At 38.3% G+C, this 27,055-nt stretch overlaps 1 protein-coding gene across 1 annotated transcript in view; it reads left to right on the top strand.

Annotated features, from left to right (window-relative positions):
- The window catches only part of LOC150105248 (ciliogenesis-associated TTC17-interacting protein-like), a 220,457-nt gene that overhangs the window by 36,859 nt on the left and 156,543 nt on the right, over positions 1-27,055 (top strand). The window contains exon 3 of the mRNA XM_090393915.1: positions 3,406-3,480. Within this exon, the coding sequence (XP_090250041.1) occupies positions 3,406-3,480 (75 nt within the window). The remainder of the gene's footprint in view (positions 1-3,405; positions 3,481-27,055) is intronic.

Here is a 27,055-nt window from a genome sequence, read left to right as displayed (position 1 = left end):
AACACATCATACCCTTTCATCTCTATTCCTGCCAGGATGTCATCCTCTTCCAACCATGTCTCACTTATTCCGACAATCTTTGGGTGAACTGATGCAATTAGTGCAACCATTTCATCTGCCTTGTTTCTTATACTTCTAGCATTTGTATACAAACACAACAGCTCATTTCTGAATCTACAGATTGTTCCACTGATACCACCCACTCGATGTGATCTCTGAATGCTCGACTGGGGCCATTTCCCTTTCTGCTTATTCATTTTAAAACCCTTTTCAATTCCAACTGTTTCCTCTTGATCCCAGGTCATCCCATTCTTTTCTACACATGCTCTCACCTCCTCTCAGAGCATCCACCTTTCTCGTGCTGTGTACACCTGTCCTCCCTGAGCCTCTCCGCTTTCCTGTTCCTCTTGCACACTCATTCTCTCATTTTCTATACTCATACCACTCACTTCCTCATTCATAACCACCTCTTCAATCTCTCCTATCTTACTCTCCTGCTCTTCCACATCATTTCCCGCTTGATCTGATTTATTTTCTCTCTCACTCTACTCACTTTTCTACCTTCCAGCAGCAGTCTCTCCAAGGGACTCACACCATAACCACTCAAATGCAGTCCATCGCTCATATACAGTTCACTTCATCCCTCAAACTCATTCCACACATTAACAAACTGCACTCCCATCTCCTCACACATTTCAGCTAGCATATCATTCATAATCCTTGCTCTCCACCTCATCTCACCATAGTCATACCTAGGCAACATGCTGACCACCCTTCCTGTCAGACTATTCTCTTTTATCCTTCTAAGCAGCCTCCTGATATCCATTCTGATGCTCTCTTTGTCCTCTGTCAAATCATTCGTACCGATTAAAACCACTAACTCCTTTGCTCGCTCCCTCCTCATATCCAATGCCTCAATCACTCTACTCATTTTACCACCTGGAAAACATACCGTATGCATCTTATCATCCAGCACACCTTTAATAATGGAGTCACTATACAATGCCACTCACTCATCTTTCATTAACTCTTTCTTACCATCATGATTTGTTTTAATATTTTTTACCCAAATTTTCTTAATTTAATTCTGCATCTATTTCATCTCTTTCCTCATCCAATTCAACTTCTGAATCCCGCGTCACATTCTCTCTTTCATTCCATCTTCCTAATTTTCTAACTCTCAACCCCCCTTCTCACTTTCACTCTCATTCATCCTTCTGTGCTTCCGTACTTTCAGTTCAACATGCGTCCAAAATGTAGTCCTTAAATGTGAGGGGACTTGGTGATAATCCACTAGCAAACTGAGCTGCAGCTGCCACCATTATTAAAATACTGCATAAAGAACTAAGCACGAAACACTACTACAGACTATACTGAAATATTACATGTTTAAGTACTAATTCCCCAACTGCAAATTACTCACAGACTATATATCGTATCTAGCTTAGATTTCCTGTAATTTAAAGTAAAAAACTAATAAACACAAAGAAAACTTATCTTTTTTTTTTTTTTTGCTGCTATATCTTAATATGTATGACTTTTCAGTGTTTCATTTTTTTTTTCCAATAATGTTCGTATAACCAAGTCTACAATTTGCCTGTAAAAGCTGCTCAACTTTAATTTTTTTAAAACTTTCTTTCATAGTATTGTTTTCAATGTGGTATCCATTTTTATCCTGCTTAGTACTAAGTAATAGTCACTTCCAATTTCAAATCCTATGTACACGCTTGTATCCTAAACCGGCATGATGATATCACTGTCAACAGTGACATGGTCAATGAGGCTTTCCTTATTTCTTGTGTCTTCTCTACATGTTAACTCGTGACATCTTTATGTTGAAACATGGTGTTAGTAATGACTAGTCTGTCTACTGAACAAAAGTCCAATAAATACTTACCATTATTATTAGCTTTGTCCTTTTCTCCAAATTTTCCAAAAGATTCCTATATGCCTGGTAGATTCAATAATAATAATAATTTTATTACTTTATAAAATAATTTATAAAGTAATAAAATTGCAATTTTATTCTTTAAATTTATATTCTTTAAAAATTTATTAATTATAAAAAGGTAATTTATAAATTTATAAAGAATAATTCATTCATTATTGTATATTATTATTATCAGTGTATTATATATATATATATATATATATATATATATGTCATATCACTTCTCCTTTCATTTGGCATTATCTCAGTTTGTTCTCATGTCCACAGACCTTACAGTATGCTTTTAACTTTAATTTTACATGGGAATGTCCATCTCTTCATTGCCATATTTTCTAGGTCCTGTATCAATACATCTCCACACCTTTAAAAAGCAGTATCCAATCCTTGTTTTTCTAATTTCAGAATATGATATTTTGTGATATTTCACTGAATTGTAAGCCCTACATAGTTCATCTTGAGTGAAACTGGCATTGTAGACCCTAAGAGGATTATACAAATTTTGCCTCATCTGAAAAAAAAAAAAAATTACATTCTCTGATTTTTTTATCCCACCTCACCCCATCTGTCCCAATTTAAATATTAACTTCTCATGCAGTTAGTGACTTTTGCAATCAGATATATTACATGTGCATTCCACTTTTCAAGTGCTTCTATCACTCTGTTGTAAAATGTTGTAAAATGTCTATCACTCTGTTGTAAAACTGCTAAATGAAAAACAAACCACCTCTTAACAAATTTATACTATTCTTCATAGATAATCTTTCTAAATAATGTTTAAAAAAAGCAAAAGCAAAATGCTTATTTAACAAAATATTAACTGAAAAATTTCTGATGTGAAACATGGCTTCACATTACCTGAAAGTTTCTATTTCTTTTCTCCTAGTTTCTCATACTCCTGGCATTCCTTAAAAAAAAAAAAAAGAAAAAAAAATCAACTCATTTTGGTATCTGTAACCAGTCTAACCTTTGCCACTTCTCAGTTGCACACCAGACTTCAATCCCTTTCCTTTATAGCAATTTGTTTTTAATTTCCTCAGATTATACTAATCGCTATGAAACCCAGGTCATGCTCTCTTAATGATGAGCAACTTTATATACCCTTAATATTTTGATGTAATACAGCTGATGAAAATGATAAGGATTTATATAATTTTAATTAAGTGAATTCTGGAATGCTATTCTTTATTAGTTTATAAAATTATCTGGTCATCTGAGAAATAAGTAGGGGAGAATGAGAAAAACCAGCATAAGCTGTCTTTTAAATTGGAATTATTGAATTTCTAATTTGAAGTTTTAATATTTGATTAGAACAGTATTTGTTTTATTGCAAAGTGTTTGCATTTATCCACAGAATGTTAGATGACATTTTTCTAGTTTCTAAATTACTATAACATTACAAATAGCTGCGTATAAGCAATTTGAAGTGTTATTTAAATAAATCTTTAATTTTTCAGGTGTAAGTTTTGTGGTTCCTCATGTAAGGCAGTTTCAAGGTGACAGTATTCCTTTTAAAGAATTGAAAGTTATAAGTAAGTATTTTTTTTATTACAGTTATCTTTCTAATGAATGGCTTTTTTTTTACCGGAGTTGCACTTCTGCGACAGCTAGGCCTTTAACCAGAGGCATGTTTTTGAGACAACCGCGTGATTTGCTTTATATTTACTTCCGGAGTCTTTTATAAGACATAATTTATTAAAACAAGACCTAAAACAGACAAGAAAATAAAAAATAAAATGGTTATGTTAATTATAAAAAATTACCTCATTTGACACAATGGTAGTGCTAGAAAGCATCGTGAGCGATAATACAGTGTAAACGAACCGCCATGCATGTGGTTAGAGTTTTATTAGGCCTTCTACACGTCATTGTTTATTGAAACAAAGTAGGTAACAGTAAGAAAAGATAAAAACAATGAAAAACTAATTAAAAGTTAAACGTGTGGACAGACTTATGTGTTCATCGTACATGTTGTCTATTTTTTAACGGTATATATTAGAACACAGAAAAATAAGTAAATAATTAATTTATTAACTTATTGCTGATATTTCGCTGGTGTTATAACCAGCATCTTCAGAGCACAAAAACACAGTTTGTCACAATATGCAAGACTATAACAAGATGATGTAATCAACGGACTAGTTAAACAAAATTGTAGCAGCAACACAAAGACTAGAGTCCTGATTTTGGTGCCCTCTATATGAAAAAAAAAAAAAATTGCAGCTATCACATGAGACTAGAGTCCTAAAACAGAGAAAAAAACTGGTACTAGTTTTTTCTTAAGATGACTGTCTCCCAGATTTTAGACAAATTTGGCGCAGCAACTGAACAGGTTAGCCTTCTTAAAGAGGTGCCGAGACACCAATTTAATACCGAACTGTGTTAAAATCAAAAACAAGTTCCACTCTACCAAAGCCCAATGCATTTATAAACGAATGAGTGTAGCGCTATTACGTGAACAGATTAACGTCTGGAATTAGCAAAATCAAATTCAACCCTCAACGCACTATGTGAATCACTATATAATATTCTGAATACAGAACTATGGGAGATCCTAGATAACATCACCGACACAACGGCTAAAAAATAATTCAACATAGTCAAAAACCGGCACCAAAATAAGTTTGAAAATCTCCAACGACACAACACTATACAATGACCGCAATTACAACAAGACCTCGTCGTCACAAATTTATCGTCGCTCACCTTAAGCAAAGAAGCCACTAGTGCTTTAAGTCGAGGGCACAATTTTGCTGTGACTCCCAAACAAGTTCTAAAAGCTGAAATAATGGTGTCCATTGAACGGGAAATATACGACCTGCCTCCAACAATAGTCAACAACATATGTTTAGATGTGGCCAACATCCTAATCAACTCTAAGCCTCCCAAAAATAATATCCCGCATAAGGAAATCATTGCTGTAAAAGAGCTACAGAATAATAGTCAGATTATCATAATAAAAGCAGACAAAGGGAATGCAGTCGTGGTGATGGACACAACAGAATATGAAAACAAAATGCACACACTGTTATAAGATCAGTCAACATACAAATTTATAGATCACAATCCCACCAACACACAAAAGAATAAGGCTTGTAAATTATTGAAAAAAAGTCACTTCCTGGCCCAAAGACACAGTAAACAAACTCAAGCCATTCCATGTTAAAACACCTAGGATCTATGGAGCACCAAAAATTCACGAACAAGGTATACCCTTATGCCCAATTGTGGACAGTATAAATAGTCCTACGTACAAACTGGATAGACATTTAGCTAAGCTACTTGCCACTCTCACAAACAATTCTCCCTCCTTTGTCAAAAATTCAGCCTACCTAAAAAGCATCTTACAACACCATACCCTAAAAAGCTCAAACTTAATAGTAAGCTTTGATATCATCTCACTATTCACAAATGTACCACTAATAGAAATCCTCAATCTACTGAAGTCACACTTTCCCCCTGTTATATTTGAACTATTCAAATTCACAATACATACGATGTGCTTGCTATTTGGCCACATGGCCCAGAGACATTGGAAACATTCTTAGCACATTTAAATAGCCAACATCCAAAAATCCACTTTACAATGGGAAGCTAATAACTGTCTGCCCTTCCTGGATACACTTATGATTCACACATCTTCCAGATGGTTCCTTATCATTTTCAGTTTTTAGAAAATTCACACATACAGGGAGATATTTACACAAATAATCACACCATCACCCTTCTCAACAATATGGCATTTTAAAAACGCTAACCCACAGAGCAAGAGCAATCTGATCCAATGACAAAGCTCTTGCTGCTGAACTGGCTCACTTATGCCACACCTTCTTGGCCAATGGCTATAATCCCCATAGGATAATCAAAATACTAAACACTCCTAAGAAACCCCTCCCACTATCCACCACAGAGAACTACAACAAAACAGTCACCATCCCATACATTAAAGGCACTTTCGAAAAGATTCCAAGAATTCTTAATAAACATGAACTACGCACCACATTCAGACCGTGTGGCAAATTAGCAACTCTTATCCACTCACCCAAGGACAGCATTCCACCTTTATCACATCCAGGAGTCTACAAAGTACACTGCTCATGTAATCAAGCCTACTACGGTCAAACAGGAAGAACTGTGAACATCCGCATCAGTGAACACCAAAGATACATCCGGTATTATCACTATGGCAAGTGGGGGCCTAGCAGACCATTCTCTGGATATCCCTTCACACAGGATCAACTGGAAGAAAACAAAAGTACTGTACAGAAGCTCTTACAAGTCGGAGAGATTGTTCTTAGAGGCAACAGAAGCCCTGGAACACACTCCAAATCTCAACAAATATGGCTGTATAAATTTGCCTAAAATCTGGGAGATAGTCATCTTAAGAAAAAACTAGTACCGGTTTTTTCTCTGTTTAGGACTCTAGTCTCATGTGATGGCTGCAATTTTTTTTTTCTTTTTTTTTTTTCATATAGAGGGTGCCAAAATCAGGACTCTAGTCTTTGTGTTGCTGTTACAATTTTATTTAACTAGTCCGTTGATTACACCATGTTGTTATAGTCTCACGTATTGTGACAAACTGTGTTTTTGGGCTCTGAAGATGCTGGTTATAATACCACGAAATATTAGCAATAAGTTAATAAATTAATTAATTACTTATTTTTCTGCATTCTAATATATATTATTAGAAATAAACAACAATAATTAAAAGTTAATTTAAATTAAATTCGTCATCTAACTAAAGCAGAAATTCTGAGGTACCCCCTTTCCATGATGCTCTAAGCACGTGCTTATTTTTCTTAATGGTTAATCCATCCCTGTATATCACCACGTATTCTGAAGGAATGTGCCAGGGAGTTGACACCCGTCTTGACATATTTTTTTAATACGAGTCTTGCACTCGGTCAAGTCCCTAAGGAGGGCAAGATTTTGCCACTTCATAAAGGAGGTGAAAGAACTCAAGCATCAAACTATAGGCATCTCTATGTGTCAGGTGTTGTGGTTAAGTTGTTGGAGAAGCTTGTGAGAACTAGTATCCAGAGTTGGGTTGACAACAATGGTATTATCTTTGATGCACAGCATGGATTTGCTAAAGGGAGGTCATGTTTTAGTAATCTACTTACTTATTACAATAAAGTGACTGCTTCCTTGGACAGAGGAGAAGGATACGCTGTAATATACTTCGATTTTGCAAAGGGTTTTGATAAAGTACCTCATGATAAATTCATAGTCAAACTAGAGCAGATGTGGTTGGATATTAGATTAGTGCATTGGATTGGAAACTGGCTATCTGATAGGTATCAACAAGTTGTGTATGGGGGAGCGATATCCAGGAAAGTCATTAGTGGAGTGCCTCACAGGTCTGTTTTGGGGCCATTACTGTTTAACTTGTATATTAATGATATTCGCAAAGATTTGGATGGAGATATTCAGTTGTTTGCAGATGATGCAAAGTTGGGATGAACCATAAAGAGTAGTGAAGATGTTGTGGCCTTGCAAGAAGACTTGAATAAATTCAGTGATTGGGCACGGAATTGGGGATGCGAGTTCATTGTTGCAAAATGTAAGGTTTTAAAATTTGGAAAACAAAGATGGGATGCGGAATTTATGCTTGGTGAGGATATATTATTGGAGGGTTTAGTGTATATGGATCTGAAATTTAGGGGATACATAGCCAAAATTATGAAGACGACACAAAGGCTTCTGGGAATGATGCAGAGGACACACGTGTAGAACAGGGAGATTCTTGTTCTGTTGTATATAAGGCTTTGATTAGGCCACACATGGAACTATTGTGCCCAGATTTAGTCACCTGGTTTTCAGAAGGATGAAGAGATATTGGAAAGGATCCAATGGCAATTGACTAAGGTAGTTTCTGACCTCTGGAATGTCGAGTATGAGGAAAGATTGAGAAGATGTAATTTGCAGAGTGTGGTGGACAGGAGGAAGAGGGAAGATATAATAGAGACCTGCGAGTTGATAAGGGTTCGTTATAGGATCAATGCTGGAGAAGTTCTACAGAAAATAGTGGGAGATCGAGAGAGAACCTGAGGTCATCCCTGGAAACTGTATAAAGAGGGTGTGAGTAGGCAGAGTTGAGAGGCAGGTTTTTTTTGTGCAGAGTTGTAAATGCTTGGAATGTCTTGCCTGAGCGTGTGGTGTCTGCAAGGGTTTTGAATGTGTTCAAGGCACAGTATGATGAGCTGTGTGTGTGTGTGTGTGTGTGTGTGTGTGTGTGTGTGTGTGTGTGTGTGTGTGTGTGATAAAAGGACCTCCAAGATGAGTCTTTGACTCCATGAGGTCCTTGGGGTAATAATATTAAAAAGTAGGATGACAGTATACAATCCTTCTGCACCCGTTATTCCACTCAAACACTGTCTGTTTCTCCAAAGACTGATTTTTCTGAAGCTTCTTCGTTGTCATACAGCTTTCTTATCAAGAGAATTAGATGTTCAGGTATTCCCATTGATCTCATTACAATCCACAGTCTGTTGCAATTCACACAATCGAAAGCTTTCCTATATTCAATAAAACAGATGAATACTTCCTCCTTGAAATTCTCTTGTTCTTACCATAATCCATCTGATGTTTGCTATTTGGTCTCTAGTTCCCCTTTCTCTCCTAAAGCTTGCCTATTCTTGTGGCATTTCTCTATTTACATATGGCTCCAACCTTTGTTGGATCACTTCCAGCATAACTTTAATTTGCATGTGAAATTAAAGTGATGGTTCTATAATTCTTACAATTTCTGGGATTTGATTTTTTTGAAATTGGGATGAGTACTAATGTTTCTCTAGGCCAGTATATTTTCTTCCAAACCTCTTGACAAATTTCAGTTAATATATTTACTACTTCATCCAGAGCTGGATGAAGCTGGATTTTGGATGCTGATATCACTTCACTTTTCATTATCATGGGTTTCTCAACAAATTCTCTCCTTTCAAATTCTCCTTCAATATTATTATCTTTTTTGTACAATTCCTCTACATATGCTTTTCATCTTTTTTTCACTGCTTCTTCTTCCATCAGACATTTTTTATTATTATTATTATTATTATTACCACGGGCTACTCCAGGAGTCCTTAGACTCATCGAGGGAGGCCCTAAACATCATGTTCACACAGCTGTTCAACATTCTCACAGTATCTATCATACCTTGCCTTGAACTCGCTCACTGTCATAGCACCCACAACAGACTCTGGCAGCTTATTCCACTCATTTACCACTCTAAAAGTAAAGAACCCAGCTCTAACACCCCTGCTAACCACGCTCTTGCCCAGCTTCCATGGGTGTCCCCTAGTTCTCCCCACCAGTCCTGATCTCAAAAATATCATCTGAATTAATCCTATAGAATCCTTTTAGCAATTTGAATGTCTCAATCATATCTCCCCTTTTTCGCCTATCAACTAGTTTCTGCAACCCAAAAATCTTCAACCTGTTCTCATATGGTTCATTCCATAGACCTGCTATCATCTTAGTCACTCGCCTCTGGATCCTCTCAACCTCCTCCCCATCAAGAAGGAACCGAGGTGACCAAATCTGGGCACAGTAGTCGAGATGAGGTCTTATCAGGGCTCGGTACAGAGGTACAATAACTTGTTTTTCTCTGCTCGTCAAGGTATTTTTCAACAACCAAGTGAGTTGATGAGCTGATTTAGCTACTTTCGCAATGTGCCCCCTAAACTTCATCTCCCTATCCACCAACACTCCCAAGTCCCTGGCCTCATCAATCTCTTGGAGTACAGTTCCACCAATGTGGTATAGTGCTGCTAATCTTTTCACTCCGAAATGCATAACCTTACATTTTGTCACATTAAATTGACATCCATTCTCCTTAGTCCAGAACTCCAATCTATCTAAGTCATCTTGCAAGACTTTGACATCTTCTACATTCACTATCGCCCTACCCAACTTTGCATCATCAGCGAACAAATGAACTGTCCCACTTAGACCATTCCCTATATCGTTAATGAACAGATTAAACAGCAGTGGTCCAAGAACAGAACCCTGTGGCACACCACTAGTCACAGGCCGTTTTTTGGACTCTACTCCTGAATAAACTACTCTTTGATATCTCTCCATCAACCACCCAGCTATCCATCTCACCAACCCTATATCCATTCCCATATGTTGTAGTTTACGGATTAGAATTCCATGTGGTATCCTGTCAAACGCCTTTGCCAGGTCCAGCAGTATCACTGTAAACCCATTTCCCTTATCCAGTTCAGCCGTCACCTTGCTATAAAACTTGAGCAAGTTACTGAGGCATGATCTACCCTTCACAAAGCCATGCTGTCCTCTGTACAGTATCTCATTTTCATCAATCCATTCCTGTATTTTTCCCTTGACTACTTTCTCCAAGACCTTGACAACGACTCCTGATATGCTGATCGGTCGGTAATTTGCAACCATAGTCTTGGATCCTCCTTTATGCAGTGGAACTATTTTCCCCTCTTTCCATGCCTTCGGGACTAAGCCAGACCTGAGACTCAGATTAAACAACATGGTCAAGGGCACTGATAATTCATTAGCCGCTTCATGCACGACCCGTGCCGGTATACCATCCAATCCCACAGATGTATTCACATTAAGGTTCTGTAATAGACTATTCACCTCCACTTCATTCATCACAATTCCCATATAAACTAATGGTTCCTTCATTTTTTCAACGTCACCACCTGGATGATATACTTTTGCAAAGTGCGCACTCAGTAACTCCACTATATCGACTGGTTCAGTGAACTCTTTACCATCGTCATTCCTTAAAATCATTTTGCCATGTACAGTTTTTTTCTTGTTTGCAGCATATTGAAAGAACTGTTTGGGATTCTCTTTTGCTTGCATAGCTAGTTTCCTTTCATAATCGGCTTTTGCTGTTTTTACCACACTCGTTACCTGAATTTTCCTGAATTACTTTTTTACAACTCCTAATCTAGGGATAAACTTCCCTGTAACATTATTTAATTTTAAATTAGATATCTTGTTCTACCTGTAATATTGCTTTCTTCAATTTCTTTGCACTTTTTGTTTAGTTGTTTTTTCCTTATGTTTCCTAGCTTGTCTTTTGGAAATCTGCATTCAGATGTCTAACTTATTCCTTATTTCTGTGGAGTTTAATTTTTCTTCTTTTCTCTGCTATTTGAATAGCTTTTTTTTTTTTTTATGTTGGGCTCATACGAGAGGTTGGTAGATCAACCTATAGTACATTAGTACTGTATGGGTTGGAAAAGAAGATACTTGTTCACATTGGATTTGAATGACTGTTTATTGTATTCCTTAGGGAACACATCAAGGGGAAGACTGTTCCATAGTATAGCAGTTGTAGGGATGAAGGAGGAGGAAAAGAAACTTGTTCTGTGGGTTTTAAGGTGCACTGTGTTGGGATGTTGAGTAGCAACTGCACATGTTCCAACGAGCTTAGTACTAAGTGGGGGAATTATTGATGCTATTTCGGATAAGCATTTCCCATGGAAATAGTTGTAGAAGACACATAGTGCAGAGACCGATCGTCTTTGTAAAAGTGGGGGGGGGGAGCGAGTTGGTAAGAGATGGGTTATTAATGTCTCATTGCTCTCTTCTGTATTGAGTTGAGCATTCTGATGAAGCTTTTGGGCACCCACACCCCATATGTGGGAGCAGTACTCAATAGCTGGGCAGATTTGTGATTTGTATAATGTTAACAGCTGTTCAGGAGTGAAGAGACATCTTGAGCGAATCTGCCCAGCTATTTTTTTTGACAACACCCAAGAAGAGAAATCTCAGATTGTCTGAAAATTTGGGTGTTGTCAAAAATAATACTTGGAGAAAATGGTTCTTTTTTTTTTATGAGAAATAAGACAGTACTGGGTTTTATTTGCATTGAAATTGACTAGGTTATCTGAATCCCATTGGAGTATAGCTTGGAAGTCTGAATTGAGGACAATGGTGGTTGCTGTTCTGTAGGTTGAGGTGAGTTGTGTGGAGTGAGGTTTATCAAAAGAATGGGAGAAGTGCAATGTGCTCTCGTCTGCAAAACTGTGTATTGGGTTGGAGGTAAGCTGAAGTATGTCATTGATATATAGTAGGAAGAGGGTTGGTGAGAAGACAGAACCTTGTGGAACCCTGGCATTATTTGAATGGTGAGAGGATAAGGAGCCATCCACTTCCACACACTGTGTCTGTCCATCTAACTACAGAGGTCTTGAGATAGACCAAACGATGGCAGCTTGCTTAGTAAGCCCATGTGCCAGACCCAGTCAAACGTCTTGGAGATATCAAGTCCAACCACTTGAGATTTTCCAAACTTCTCCATGGCATTTGTCCAGAGATGGGTGACATATGTGAGCAGATCTTCTGTTGATCGGCAGCGACGGAATCCATACTGACGATCATTTATTAGACGGGTAGCTTCAAGTTAGTGTTGATGATTTTTTCCATTACTCTAGACAGGACTGTTTTGAGCGAGATGGGGTGGTAGTTGGACACAGTGATTTGTCGCCCTTCTTGGGAATGAGTTGAATATAGGCCAATTTCCAAGCTGTTGGATAGATACCCATGGAGTAAGACAGTATATATAAGTGACATAGGAAAGGAGACAGTTCTGGTGTACAAACCTTCAGGACAATTGGAGGAATGCCATCAGGGCCAGGAAGACAACCATTTACAATCTTTCTTTCTTATTACTTTTCTTAGTCTTCTTTGCTGCTTCAAAGACTATACATTTTGTTTCTTCCCACAGTTCTTTTAAATCTTCTCCAAACTTTTTAACTTCTTTCCAAATTTTACTTTAAATGCTTCATTTATAGGATTTAAATAAAATCTGATACTGTCTTTTTGTATAATATCCTTCATATTATATTGTATTGTTATAGCCTTTCGGCTGCTTAGGGGAAGCTATATATACGCCACCATCTACGGAAATTACTATGAGCGAGGTGGTTTCCCATTGCTCTTGCCATACTCTATCCTATGGCTGTATCCTGTGTGTTCATTTGGCCAATTTGCCTGCTTGTGGGATGAAAAACTCTAGATAAACTAGTGGAAAAAAGCCTGTTGTCCATGCCCAAGACCAGCTAACTTGGCTATGGCTGAGGAAGATCCTTAAGCTCTTCACGTCGTCAATGAGAATCTCACCTTGGACACTCCTTACCTAGGCATATGGTTGCAAAGTGCATAGCCACTAGGCTAACCACACGGACCTTCATAATATATCATAAATTAAATCACACTTTTCTTACAGCAGATTTTTTTTTTACATGGTGTGGATGAGTGGAATGCATTTATCTTATATTCTGACAATGTATTTCACTCTACTCATCATTCTTGATGTAAAAATCTATTCCTTATTCCCTTGTTCACCACACTCCTGTAAAAAAACTTCTAGGAAAGAGAAAGTTTTTTTTTTTCCCTAATTCCTCTTTTATATATAATCACTTCAATATTAATCTCATAAAACTTTTTCCCCAACCATTCTCTACCATGTCACCTTTTCTCTGCAATTTAGGTTTTTTTCACCCTTACCTGAAAATTTCAGATTATACTGTTCTTCATAAATAAGGAAACACATGCTATAGTGGGATTTCAAATCATAGCAGAGACAATAGTTTAGAGATGCTTTCTACTTGACCAACCAGGTAAACATTTGATATTGCCTTAGTTACCTATTGATGAGCACTCTATAGAGCTTCCTTTTACAGAAGAAACCAGGTAACCAAATTTGAACCATGTCAAATTTGGAATTATAGGAATTATCTGTTTCCTTCACAGTAATCAGATAATTCCTGTGGAGCAGGAATATTATCTGTTCCACACATCTCCTCTCCATTCCATGAATTTGTTATCAATCCATTCTCATCTACCTCAATTTATACTTAGCATGCTATATGGCAATATGTCAAATGCTTTTAAAGTCCAAAAATATCATCATATATAACATTAGGTCTACTCCAAAAATATCACATTAGAAAGTAGATGAATTTCATCTCTTCTTGTGAGACTACAATCCCACTTATTAGAGGCCTGAAGTGGCCAGAAAAAGTTCTATGTTTGGTTTCTAGTGTAGAAGATCCAGATTATCTAACCTAAGCTCATATATGAAACTTCTGTATGATAACTTCCCAACCTTTCATAGGCGGTATTCATACAAAATATATATGTATATTTCCCTTAACCAGCATACTCTCATTTTGTTATAAAATGCAAATCGATCACTAATTTAAGGCCTCCCCTTTATATATACCATCATAAAGAATCTTGACTATCAAACCAAATCTGTGTTCTAGTCCAAACTCCCTTCTTTAATATTTCAAACACAACTGAAGATAATTGGGTTCTGTAATTGGAAAGTTCTGTCTTAGCACAACTCATGATTCCCTTCTACTTCTTTGATATCATGTCTGTTGCAAGACATTCATTAAATAACTGGGTTAAGGAATAAGTCAACTCATTTGCACATTTCCTAAAAAAAAAGTGACCTTTCAGCATCTTGCCCACAATCATCTTATCAACCTGATAAGATGATTGTGGGCAAGTTGTTCATTGATGTTCATTTTCTTCTAGTCCCTTTTATCATTTTTATTTCTTTTTTGACTTTGTACACTATCATTTTCATCAGAATGAAATCCACTTATATACTTACTGATCATTTTCATGCTCCATACCACTTAAGGCTGAGATCTGTTTTCTCCAGTTATAGCTGTCTTATGCAACTAATTCTGCTGCTCTCCACCTCTACGAACCAACCATTCTTCTTTCTTGTTCTGACAGTCTATGCCAAGTTAGTTTAGGCTTTTATCATTTTTATTTCTTTTTTGACTTTGTACACTATCATTTTCATCAGAATGAAATCCACTTATATACTTACTGATCATTTTCATGCTCCATACCACTTAAGGCTGAGATCTGTTTTCTCCAGTTATAGCTGTCTTATGCAACTAATTCTGCTGCTCTCCACCTCTACGAACCAACCATTCTTCTTTCTTGTTCTGACAGTCTATGCCAAGTTAGTTTAGGCTTCTTTTTTTTGGGGGGGGGATCCTTGTCAAAGCTACCTTTGAAATCACTTCCCTGTCCATTTTCAGTACATGTCTGGGCCATTTACATCTGCATCTTTTTATTATTATTATTATTATTATTCAGGCCTCCATGGAGTCAAAAGACTCATCATGGGAGGTCCTTCCTAAGAACATAAAGTCTGTCAAGATTCATCGAGGGGAGGTTCCCCCTAAGAAACACAAAGTTTATCATACCACTCCTTAAACTCATTGACCGTTCTCACCCTCACCACTCTATCAGGCAATGCATTCCACGGTTCAACCACCCTCCATGCAAAGAAACCACTCCTCACCCTCTTGCTCACAGTTTCCTTTCGTAACTTCCAGCGATGGCCTCTTGTCATCGCTCCTTCCTGCTGTTCAACCAAGCGAAAGAACTCCCCAGTGTCAACCCTGTAACCACCTCTCAACAGTTTAAAAGTCTCAATCATATCACCTCTTCTTCTTCTATCCGCCAAACTCTGCAGTCCACGTTCCCTCAGCCGATTCGCATAACTATCCTTGTACAGTCCTGAGACCATCTTTGGCATCTGTCTTTGTATCTTTTCCACAGTTAATTTATCCCCTTCAAATCCTGGGGACCAAATCTGAGAACTATAATCCAAGTGTGTTCTGATCAGACAACAGAATGATAACCCTCTTATCTCTGCTGGTCAGTGTCCTTCTCATAATTGCAGCAATCCTCTGTTACCTTCACCACCTTTGCAATATGTCCCCTAAACTTCAGGTTTCTATCGATCATCAACCCCAGATCTCTTGTCTCCCCAACTTCCTCCAGTATAACTCCTCCCATAGAGTATTCAGCATCTCATCGATGTTTCCCAAACCTCAAGACCTTACATTTTGCTGCATTAAACTGAGACCCCCATTCATTTGCCCATTTATCTAGCTTATTTAAATCCTCTTGCAGGGCTACCACATCTGCACTATTACTAATAATCCTTCCCAGCTTCGCATCATCTGCAAACAACTGAATATCCCCCTGCAATCCACTGGCTATGTCATTGATATAAAGGTTAAACAATATAGGTCCTAGTACTGAGCCCTGTGGGACTCCACTTGTAACCTTCTGTCTCCTTGAAACTGCTCCACCATACACAACCCTTTGATACCTATCAGACAGCCAATCCTGAATCCAGTTGACCAATCTGACATCCAGACCCATGTGTTGCAACTTAAATATCAGCTTATCATGTGGCACCCTTTTATTTCATTCATTGTAATCACTTCATGATGCCTATTGCCACAATGGAGTGAGATGTGACATCCCATTCATAATCACATCTTCTGATGATATGATCAGATCTAACACTCTTGTTACTTATATGACCACTATACATACTGCCTATGACAGTTGTTGCTCAAGAACTAAAGAAATCTCTTTCTTATTCCTAGATGCTCTATATTCGTTTTAGTGTATATTAACCTAATAATATGATCCATTCTGATCACCTTTCCTTATTCACTAACACAAGTTGCTTATTATCATTATTATCTTAAGATCCCATGGAGTTGAAGACTCATCTAGGAAGTCTCTCTGTCACACACACAAAAGTCAACATCATCCTTATTATTATTATTACACCCTCCGTGGAGTCGACAGACTCATTGTGGGAGGTTCATTCAACTGACAACATATTTATCATATAGCATATTAAAATCCTTAACACTCCTTGCATTAACAGCACATTCTGGTAATGCATTCCATTCACTAACAATTCTCCATGTAAAAAATCTACTCCTCACACCCTTCTTCACCCCACTTTTATATAACTTTCAGTAATGACATCTGGTTCTTCTCCTCTCACCTTCTACTCTTTTTATAATCCCCCTCTGGATTAATCTGATAAAATCCTCTCACTAATTTAAATGTCTCTATCATATCACCTCTTTTCCTCCTGTCCACCCAACTATGCAATCCACATTTCTTCAACCTCTGTCTCCATAATCAGCATTCCAAAGTCCTATTATTGTCTTATAGTGAGAATTCATCTTTGTTTAAGGTGGTTGATAAACAAACATGAACTCTTGCTACTCAGGAAAGGTCTAAATTTTGCCATAGCACCTAGATCGATGAATAAACTGGATTTTATTTGTAATATTGAAAGAGGCTTAAGATTCATCCCAAATAACATAGCAGATAAAATACGTTTAGAAACTGCCAACATTTTAAATATAAATCATAAGAAAATAATAACAAGCAACTTAACGAAACACGAATTAACAGTGGTGAAATTAAAATCAAATCCGAACATCGAATCTCGGACAATAGTACATAACAACTTGTTAACTACGACCCAACAAATAGAATAAAAAAGAAAACAGAGAAACTACTTAAATCAATTACTACATGGCCCAAAGATACAGTCAAAAAATTACTTCTGCACTATGCTCGTTCCCCAAGAATTTATGGTCTACCAAAGATACACAAACAAAACGCACCACTCCGCCCAATAGTTGAAGGTATAGACAGCCCGAATTATCACCTAGCCAAGAAATTAGCAGCAACACTCAAGGAGTTGGTAGGTCATTCCCCCTCCTATATCAGAAACATACAACACTTCATAAACATAATCAAAGACATTACATTACAAAAAGATGATTTATTAGTCAGTTTTGACATCTCTGTGCTTTTTACAAATGTCCCAATCAATGACACAATCCTTCTTTTACAGAACAAATTCAATCCAGCACTCTTTGCACATATATTACATTCTGGTTATTTTGTATGGCAAAACGCTTTATACTACAAAAAGAAGGCACAGCCATGGGCTCGCCATTATCTCCGCCCCCCCCCCCCCCCATTGCTAACTTTTATATGGAACATTTTGAGCAACATGCTCCAGATTCCTCTCCTTTAAAACCCAAAGTCTGGCTTAGATGCGTTGATGATGTTTTCGTGATCTGGCACTCATGGCCGCCAGACACTAGACACTTTCCTTAGCCATCTAAGCAAACAACACACATGCATACAGTTCACAATTGAGATTGAAAAACATAACACACTTTTGTTTCTAGATATACTTGTCACATGTCTTCCTTCTGGCAGTCTGTCCTTCACTGTTTACTGGAAACCGACACGTATTGGCCAATATATACACATAAACACAAAGAGGGCGCTAGTGGGTCAAGCGCTACGAACGTGCTTCGAAGAGCTCCTGATTCAGATAAGTTTTACTAGGAATAATTAAGTATATATGCGTAATATATAAACAAGCATGTGTCGTGAGGTTCAGAAGGTGAATTGGATTGGATGAAGCAAGAAATGAAATGGATGCGGAATGAAATTAAGAGAATGCAGGTCAAAACTATTAAAATAAATCATGATGGCATGAAAGAGTTAACAAAAGATGAGCGAGTGGCGTTGTATGGCGACTCCATTATTAAAGGTGTGCAAGACGATAAAATGCACAAGGTATGTTTTCCAGGCGGTAAAATGAGTAGAGTGATTGAGGCATTGAACATGAGGCGGGAACGAGCAAAAGAGTTAATTGTATTAATTGGAACAAATGATTTGAGAGAGAACAAAGAGCATGTCAAAATGAATGTCAGGAGACTGCTTGGAAAGATAAAGGAGAATAGTGTGACAGGAAGGGTGGTCAGTGTGTTGCCTAGGTATGATTGTGGTGAAATGAGGCGGAGAGCAAGGATTATGAATGATATTCTGGCTGAAATGTGTGAGGAGATGGGAGTACAGTTTGTTAATGTGTGGAATGAGTTTGAGGGACGAAGTGAGCTGTATGGGAGCGATGGACTGCATTTGAGTGGTTATGGTGTGAGTCGCTTGGAGAGACTGCTGCTGGAAGGTAGAGAAGTGAATAGAGAGAATGAATCAGATCAAGAGGGGAGTGATGTGGAAGAGCAGGAGAGTAAGACAGGAGAGATTGAAGGAGTGGAAATGAATGTGGAAGTGAGTGGTATGAGTATAGATAATGAGAGAATGGGTGTGCAAGAGGAGCAGGGAAACGGGGAGGCTCAGGGTGGACAGGGATACACAGCGTGAGAAAGGTGGATGCTCCAAGAGGAGGTGAGAGAATGTGTAGGCAGGAAAGTAATGGGATGATCAGGGATCAAAAGGAAACAGATGGAATTGCAAGGGGTTCTAAAATGAAGAAGCAGAAAGGGAAATGGCCCCAGTCCAGCATGGAGAGATCACATCGAGTGAGTGGTATCAGTGGAACTAGCTGTAGATCCAGAAATGAGTTGTTGTGTTTGTATACCAATGCTAGAAGTATAAGAAACAAGGCGGATGAAATGGTTGCGCTAATTGCGTCTGTGCACCCAGAGATTGTCGGAATAAGTGAGACATGGTTAGATGAGGATGACATCCTGACAGGAATAGAGATGGAAAGGTATGATGTGTTTCGTGATGATAGAAGGGGTAAAAAGGGAGGGGGAGTGCTATTGATGATAGAGAAAGAGTTATGTCCATACAGGGTAGAGATGCAAGGGGGAAATGGGGCCAGTGGTTTTGAGGCAGTATGGTGTGAGATAGAGGTGAATAGAATCAAATACTTGGTGGGATGTTGTTATAGACCTGGTAATGTGGATGGTGGTGATAGTGAAATGTATAGTCAAATAAGCCAAGCAAATAAGAAAAGGGTGATCATTATGGGTGATTTTAATTATGGCAATATAGACTGGAATGAAGAGATAGCAACTGGAAGTAAAGAAAATGAGTTTCTTGAGTTTTTGAGGGATAACTACCTCAGACAGTATGTAACAGAGGGCACAAGAGGATTAAGGGTCTTGGATTTGGTCATCTCATCGGAGGATGTAATTATCAATGAGGTATCAAATCATCCACCAATTGGTGAAAGTGACCATGAGGTGATTACTTGGGTGGTTGCCAGCAGTGCAAGGACCCCTGTGAAAAAAGGGTATATGTGGAACTACAAGGGGGGTGATTATGAAGAGCTCAGGAGACAGCTTGCAGGTGTAGCATGGAATGAGGAGTTAGCTGGAAAAGAGATCAATGCAGCTTGGGGGATTTTCAAAAAATATTTAGTGGATGCAATGTCTAAATGTATACCACGGGTGAGAAGGTTAAATAAGTTAGGTGTGAGATGGATGAATAAAGAGATTAAGCATGCAATACAGAGAAAAAGGGCATTGTGGAGGCAGCATAAGAGAAGTGGAAGTAACCAATTTCATGAGTTCTACAAAGACCAGGCAAGGAGAGTGACTTGGTTGGTGAGAGTAGCTAAAGGGAGGTATGAACAGCAGTTAGCTAATGAAGCTAAAAAGAATCCTAGGGAGTTCTTTCGATATGTAGCCAGCAAAAGAAAGAATGATTATGGAAGGATGACATTGATTGGAGGAAATGGTATAAAGACAGCTGTTGCAGAATGTGTGGTGGAGATACTTAATGAGCAGTTCATAAAGATCTTTCAATCTTGTGAATGTGACTTCATGGAGAGATTAAGAGCAGTTGATGATGGGGAGGAGAGACTGACTGTAAGTGAGCAAGAGGTGTTTGGGGAGTTGAGTAAACTAGATGTAAATAAGGCTGTGAGACTTGATAATATATCACCGCGTATTCTGAAGGAATGTGCCAGAGAGTTGACACCTGCCTTGACATATTTTTTTAATACAAGTCTTGCACTTGGTCAAGTCCCTAAAGAGTGGAAGGAGGGCAAGATTGTGCCACTTCATAAAGGAGGTGATCGAACTCAAGCATCAAACTATAGGCCTATCTGTGTGTCGGGTGTTGTGGTTAAGTTGTTGGAGAAGCTTGTGAGAACTAGAATCCAGAGTTGGGTTGACAACAATGGTATAATCTTTGATGGACAGCATGGATTTGCTAAAGGGAGGTCATGTTTTAGTAATCTACTTACTTATAATAAATTTAGTTTAATCCTTTATCCAAGTGTGAGCAAACAAAGTTTGCGCCTGAAAGTATCTTCAGGACTGGGTTAAGGTGGTACACACCAGGGCAACTCGTTGCAAAGGTGGAGCAAGTACCAACACTCCTATCCTAGTATCTCCTATAATGCAAAACACATCTCCTTGCAGATATGTCTATTGTTATGCATTAAGGGAAGGGCCACTACCCAGACCGGTTTCGACCTTTATTGAGGTCTCCTCAGTGGGAGCCAGGCCCAAGTCGAGATATCAGGCAGAAGCATTTGCAGGTCATCTCCACCTATAGGAATTGCCAATTGGTGTGCCACCCTTTTTTAATAAATTACTCTGGATTTAGAGAAAGATGTTGAAAGTTTATTTTCCACTTGGTTAGAGTATAATAAATTTAGTTTAATCCTTTATCCAAGTGTGAGCAAACAAAGTTTGCGCCTGAAAGTATCTTCAGGACTGGGTTAAGGTGGTACACACCAGGGCAACTCGTTGCAAAGGTGGAGCAAGCTACCAACACTCCTATCCTAGTATCTCCTATAATGCAAAACACATCTCCTTGCGGATATGTCTATTGTTATGCATTAAGGGAAGGGCCACTACCCAGACCGGTTTCGACCTTTATTGAGATCTCTTCAGTGGGAGCCAGGCCCAAGTCGAGATATCAGGCAGAAGCATTTGCAGGTCATCTCCACCTATAGGAATTGCCAATTGGTGTGCCACCCTTTTTTAATAAATTACTCTGGATTAGTGGCCCTTCCCTTAATGCATAACAATAGACATATCCGCAAGGAGATGTGTTTTGCATTATAGGAGATACTAGGATAGGAGTGTTGGTAGCTTGCTCCACCTTTGCAACGAGTTGCCCTGGTGTGTACCACCTTAACCCAGTCCTGAAGATACTTTCAGGCGCAAACTTTGTTTGCTCACACTTGGATAAAGGATTAAACTAAATTTATTATACTCTAACCAAGTGGAAAATAAACTTTCAACATCTTTCTCTAAATCCAGAGTAATTTATTAAAAAATGGTGGCACACCAATTGGCAATTCCTATAGGTGGAGATGACCTGCAAATGCTTCTGCCTGATATCTCGACTTGGACCTGGCTCCCACTGAAGAGACCTCAATAAAGGTCGAAACCGGTCTGGGTAGTGGCCCTTCCCTTAATGCATAACAATAGACATATCCTCAAGGAGATGTGTTTTGCATTATAGGAGATACTAGGATAGGAGTGTTGGTAGCTTGCTCCACGTTTGCAACGAGTTGCCCTGGTGTGTACCACCTTAACCCAGTCCTGAAGATACTTTCAGGCGCAAACTTTGTTTGCTCACACTTGGATAAAGGATTAAACTAAATTTATTATACTCTAACCAAGTGGAAAATAAACTTTCAAAATCTACTTACTTATTACAATAAAGTGACTGCTTCCTTGGACAGAGGAGAAGGATACACAGTAATATACTTGGATTTCGCAAAAGCTTTTGATAGAGTGCCTCATGATAAGTTCACAGTCAAACTAGAGCAGATGGGGTTGGATATTAGATTAGTGCATTGGATTGGAGACTGGCTATCTAATAGGTATCAACAAGTTGTGTATGGGGGTGCAATATCCAGGAAAAGGAAAGTCACTAGTGGAGTGCCTCAGGGATCTGTTTTAGGGCCATTACTATTTAACTTGTATATTAATGATATTGGCGAAGATTTGGATGGAGATATTCAGTTGTTTGCAGATGATGCAAAGTTGGTACGAACCATAAAGAGTAGTGAAGATGTTGTGGCCTTGCAAGAAGACTTGAATAAATTGAGTGATTGGGCAAGCAAATGGGGATGTGAGTTCAATGTTGCAAAATGTAAGGTTTTAAAATTTGGAAAACAAAGATGGGATGCAGAATTTATGCTTGGTAAGAATATATTGTTGGAAGTAGAGGAAATAAGAGATCTGGGAGTGATAGTGGATAAGGATCTAAAATTTAGGGGTCACATCGCAAAAATTGTGAAGACAACACAAAGACTTCTGGGAATGATGAGGAGGACACTGACGTGTAGAAGTAGGGAGATTCTTGTTCCATTGTATAAGGCTTTGATTAGGCCACACATGGACTATTGTGCCCAGATTTGGTCACCTGGTTTTCAGAAGGATGAAGAGATGTTGGAAAGGGTCCAAAGGCGACTGACTAAGGTAGTTTCTGACCTCTGGAATGTCGAGTATGAGGAAAGATTGAAAAGATGTAATTTGCAGAGACTAGTGGAGAGAAGGAAGAGGGGAGATATGATAGAGACCTACAAGTTGGTAAGGGGTTGCTATAGGATCAATGGTGGAGAAGTTCTACAGCGAATAGTGGGAGATCAGGGGAGAACCAGAGGTCATCCCTGGAAACTGTATAAAGAGGGTGTGAGTAGGGGAGTGAGAGGCAGGTTTTTTTCGTGCAGAGTTGTGAATGATTGGAATGCCTTGCCTGAGAGTGTGGTGTCTGCAAGGAGTTTGAATGTGTTTAAGACCCGGTATGATGAGATGTGTGTGAGATAAAAGGACCTCCTAGATGAGTCTTTGACTCCATGAGGTCTTGTTTAATAATAATAATAATAATAATAAACTCCTACTGCCACCTAGGTGTCATTAATACTCTAAAAAAACAGGGCTTTGAAGATCTGCTCCAATGAACAAGCACTGAAAGATGAATTTAAATTTATCAGCAATACTTTTCTAAAAAATGGTTACAGCCAAAACACCATTAACAAAATTCTCTACAAGACCTCACTAAAAAACAAAGATAAACCAGACTACAATAAAACTATAACTATTCCTTACATTAAAGGGACATCAGATAAAATAAACAGAATACTACAGAAATACAACCTCAAAGCCACCTTTAAACCTCCTGCAAAATTAAAATGCTTACTCAACTCTTCCAAAGACCCACTCCCCCCACTGGCCCACCCTGGAGTATACCTAATTTATTGACCTGTAATTTACCATATATAGGGCAAATAGGATGCACAATTCCTATCAGACAAAAGGAACATAAATGACACATTAAATATAATAACTATGGTGAAGCTGGCCTTTCTGATCATGCCCTGAACACTTTACTTAGAATTGACTGGAAAAGCACCAGTTGTTTACATCACACCAAAACATGGTGTGAAAGCAAAATTAAGGAAGCCTGTGAGATTCTTATCAACAACCCCAATTTGAAAAATAATGATTTTCTAAAAATTCCAAACATATGGAAGGCACGTATTCTACCCACGGAACCTTTCTCCCACCCTATAAACAGGACTGTAGATAATCCAGAATCCTAAATCTAATATAACTATCGTAATGTTAAAAATAGGACATCATTGTTACTGAAAGAAAACTCTGTATAAGAAAGAATGTTGCTCTCATGTTATCTTAAATAGAATTTAGCTTTGATGTAGTTTCTAAATAATTAATTAATTTGTAATTTTATTTGTATTTTTTTTTTTCACTAGAGGTCATTTCAGTAGAATAATCGGTGATCAAATCATTGTTTCTTTAGCTTACTGTGTGAAAGGTAACTCAGCTTGTCCTTGTATATTTGTATATGCTCCAGATGATGACCTTAATATGAAGGTCGAAATATTGGGAAATTAAAATAGTTATTTATAACACTGTTGCAAAATCCATAATTTCTAAAATGAATTCTGTATCCTGGTTTTCACCAGCCTTTGCAGTGCTTTAAACCACTACACCTGCCACACAGATTGGCCAATAATTTGATACTTGAGTTCTGTCACTTTCCTTATGAAGTTGTACATTAGCGTTATTCGTGTGGTGCAATCGGTAATGTGCTTGCTTGTGATGATTCATACATGTGTCTGACTAGTTTGAGGATACCGTGTATGGGCGGTCTGAAGCATTAAGTTTTAAGTTAAGCATACAGAACGAATCATCGGAAAATAAAAATGATGACACTGATGCAATGAGTGAAATAGCTCTGTTACGGGTAGCGATGCATGGAGTAAACCAGCAACTGGAACGTTGGCAAAAATCTTTAACAAGCATACCGACTAATAATCGGCAAAAGTATGATGGAAAAAATAAGGGCATGATTGTGAGTGCAAACAAAATGAAAGAGCGTGTGTTGTATGGAGATTCCCTAGTAAGAGGTGTGTTAGTTGAGAGTTGAACAAAATCGTACCAACCCTGCGCGACCGTAAAGAATGTAAGCGAGTCAATTAGAATGCAAAAACAGCAGGTGAAGGAATTGATAGTGGTAGTGGGTAAAAATGATTTGAAAGGAAACAAAAAGGCTATGAGTGAGGATGTGAAGAATTTGCTTGAGGTAGCAAAAGAAAAGAGTGAGAGAGTTAGGATGGTCAGTCTGTTGCCACGGCATAGCAGTGAAGAGTATAGAAGGAGGGCTATAATTGCTAATGACTTTATGTGTGAATTATGTTTGATGAATGATGTGGAATGAGTTCGATTGGTGAAAGGATTTATATAAAATGGATGGATTACATTTGAATGGATTTGGTGTACGGAGACTTGAAAAGGTGTTGTCGAATGTGGTGGAAGTGAATGTACAGAACTAGGGAAACTAGAGTTATTAAGTGGGGGGGGGGGGGTAGATATGCAGATTTTAGGGAGATAGTTGAGTGTGTGAATGTGTGTAATATGCCCAAGCGAGTAGGAAAGACCACAAATCAGAATGGGATAGTTAGTATAAGGCATCAAAATAGGGATGGAACAAATCAGCTTCTTCAGTTCATGTATACAAATGCCAGAAGTATTAGGAACAAGAAGGAAGAATTTTTGGCCTTGGTTGGCACTTCCAAACCACAGGTTATTGGCATTAGTGAAACATGGCTGACAGAAGATGACACAGCTAGTTGGATTGAATGTGAGGGGTTTGGTGTGTTCAGGAGAGACAGGGAGAATAAAATGGGGGGAGGTGTGTTATTGATGATAGCAAATGAACTACAGCCAAGGAGAATAGAACTGCAGGATAGAGACAAGAACACATTTGAGGCTATTTGGTGTGAGATTGAAACTAGCAGAACAAAATATACAGTTGGGTGCTGCTATAGACCAGGTGATGGAATAGATAGTGAAGATAGTATGCATAAGCAAATAGAAGAAATGAGTGGAAGGAGGGTAATTATTATGGGAGATTTCAACTATGGTAACATTGATTGGAAGGAGGAGAGGACACATGGGAGGAAGGAATTGGAATTTATGCGGTTATTAAGGGATAACTATCTGCGACAGCACGTAATGGAAAATACTAGGGGTAAGAGAGTGCTTGACCTAGTAATTGCATCTGAGAATTTGGCTGTAACGAATATGACCACGCTGCTATCAATTGGTGAGAGCGATCATAGGGTCTTGACTTGGGAGGTGGCTAAAGGTGTGGAATTTACAATTAAGACAGGGCACATGTGGAATTATCGGGCTGGTAAGTATGACAAGCTTAGGAGATTGATTGGTACAGTGCCATGGCATGTAAAACTGCAAGGGCTAGAAGTTGACAGTGCATGGGAGGCAGTTAAGAAGTGTTTGCATGAAGCAATGGCTGACTGTATACCTGGAGTCCGAATAATAAATCAAGTAGGAGTTAAATGGATGAATAACATCATTAAGCTTGAGTTGCAAAAAAAGAAACAACTATGGAGGGAATTTAAGGAGAAAGGTGACCGGCAGACACATGAACAGTATAAAGCACAGGTCAGAAGGGTATCAAGTGTGGTAAGAAAAGCATAAAAAGGATTACGAAAGAACATTAGCCATGCAGGCTAGAGACAATCCTAAACAGTTTTTTCGATATGTTTGAAGTAGAAGAAAAAATGTATATTGCAGAATGATTTTAAAGAATGCCGATGGTAGGGAGGTAACTGAATCAGTTGATATAGTTGAATTACTGAGCGAGCACTTTGCAAGAGTATATCATCCAGGTGGTGACATTGCAGAAATGAATGAACCAAAAGTTTATACGGGAATTGCGGTGAATGAGGTGGAGGTGAGTAGTCTATTACAAAACCTCAACGTCAATACATCTGTGGAATTGGATGGTATACCAGTTTGTGTCATACGTGAAACGGCTAAGGAATTGTCAGTACCCTTGACCATTCTGTTTAATCTGAGTCTCGGGTCTGGGTTAGTCCCGAGGGAGTGAAAAGAGGGGAAAATAGTTCCACTGCATAAAGGAGGTTCCAAGACTGCTGTTGTAAATTACCGACCGATTAGCATAACAGGAATC

Source organism: Typopeltis vanoorti, chromosome 6 (assembly GCF_054136105.1).
Source record: "Typopeltis vanoorti isolate ZY-2024b chromosome 6, IOZ_Tvanoo_1.0, whole genome shotgun sequence".
NCBI lineage: Eukaryota > Metazoa > Arthropoda > Arachnida > Uropygi > Thelyphonidae > Typopeltis > Typopeltis vanoorti.
This window is presented reverse-complemented; position numbering and strand designations above follow the sequence as displayed.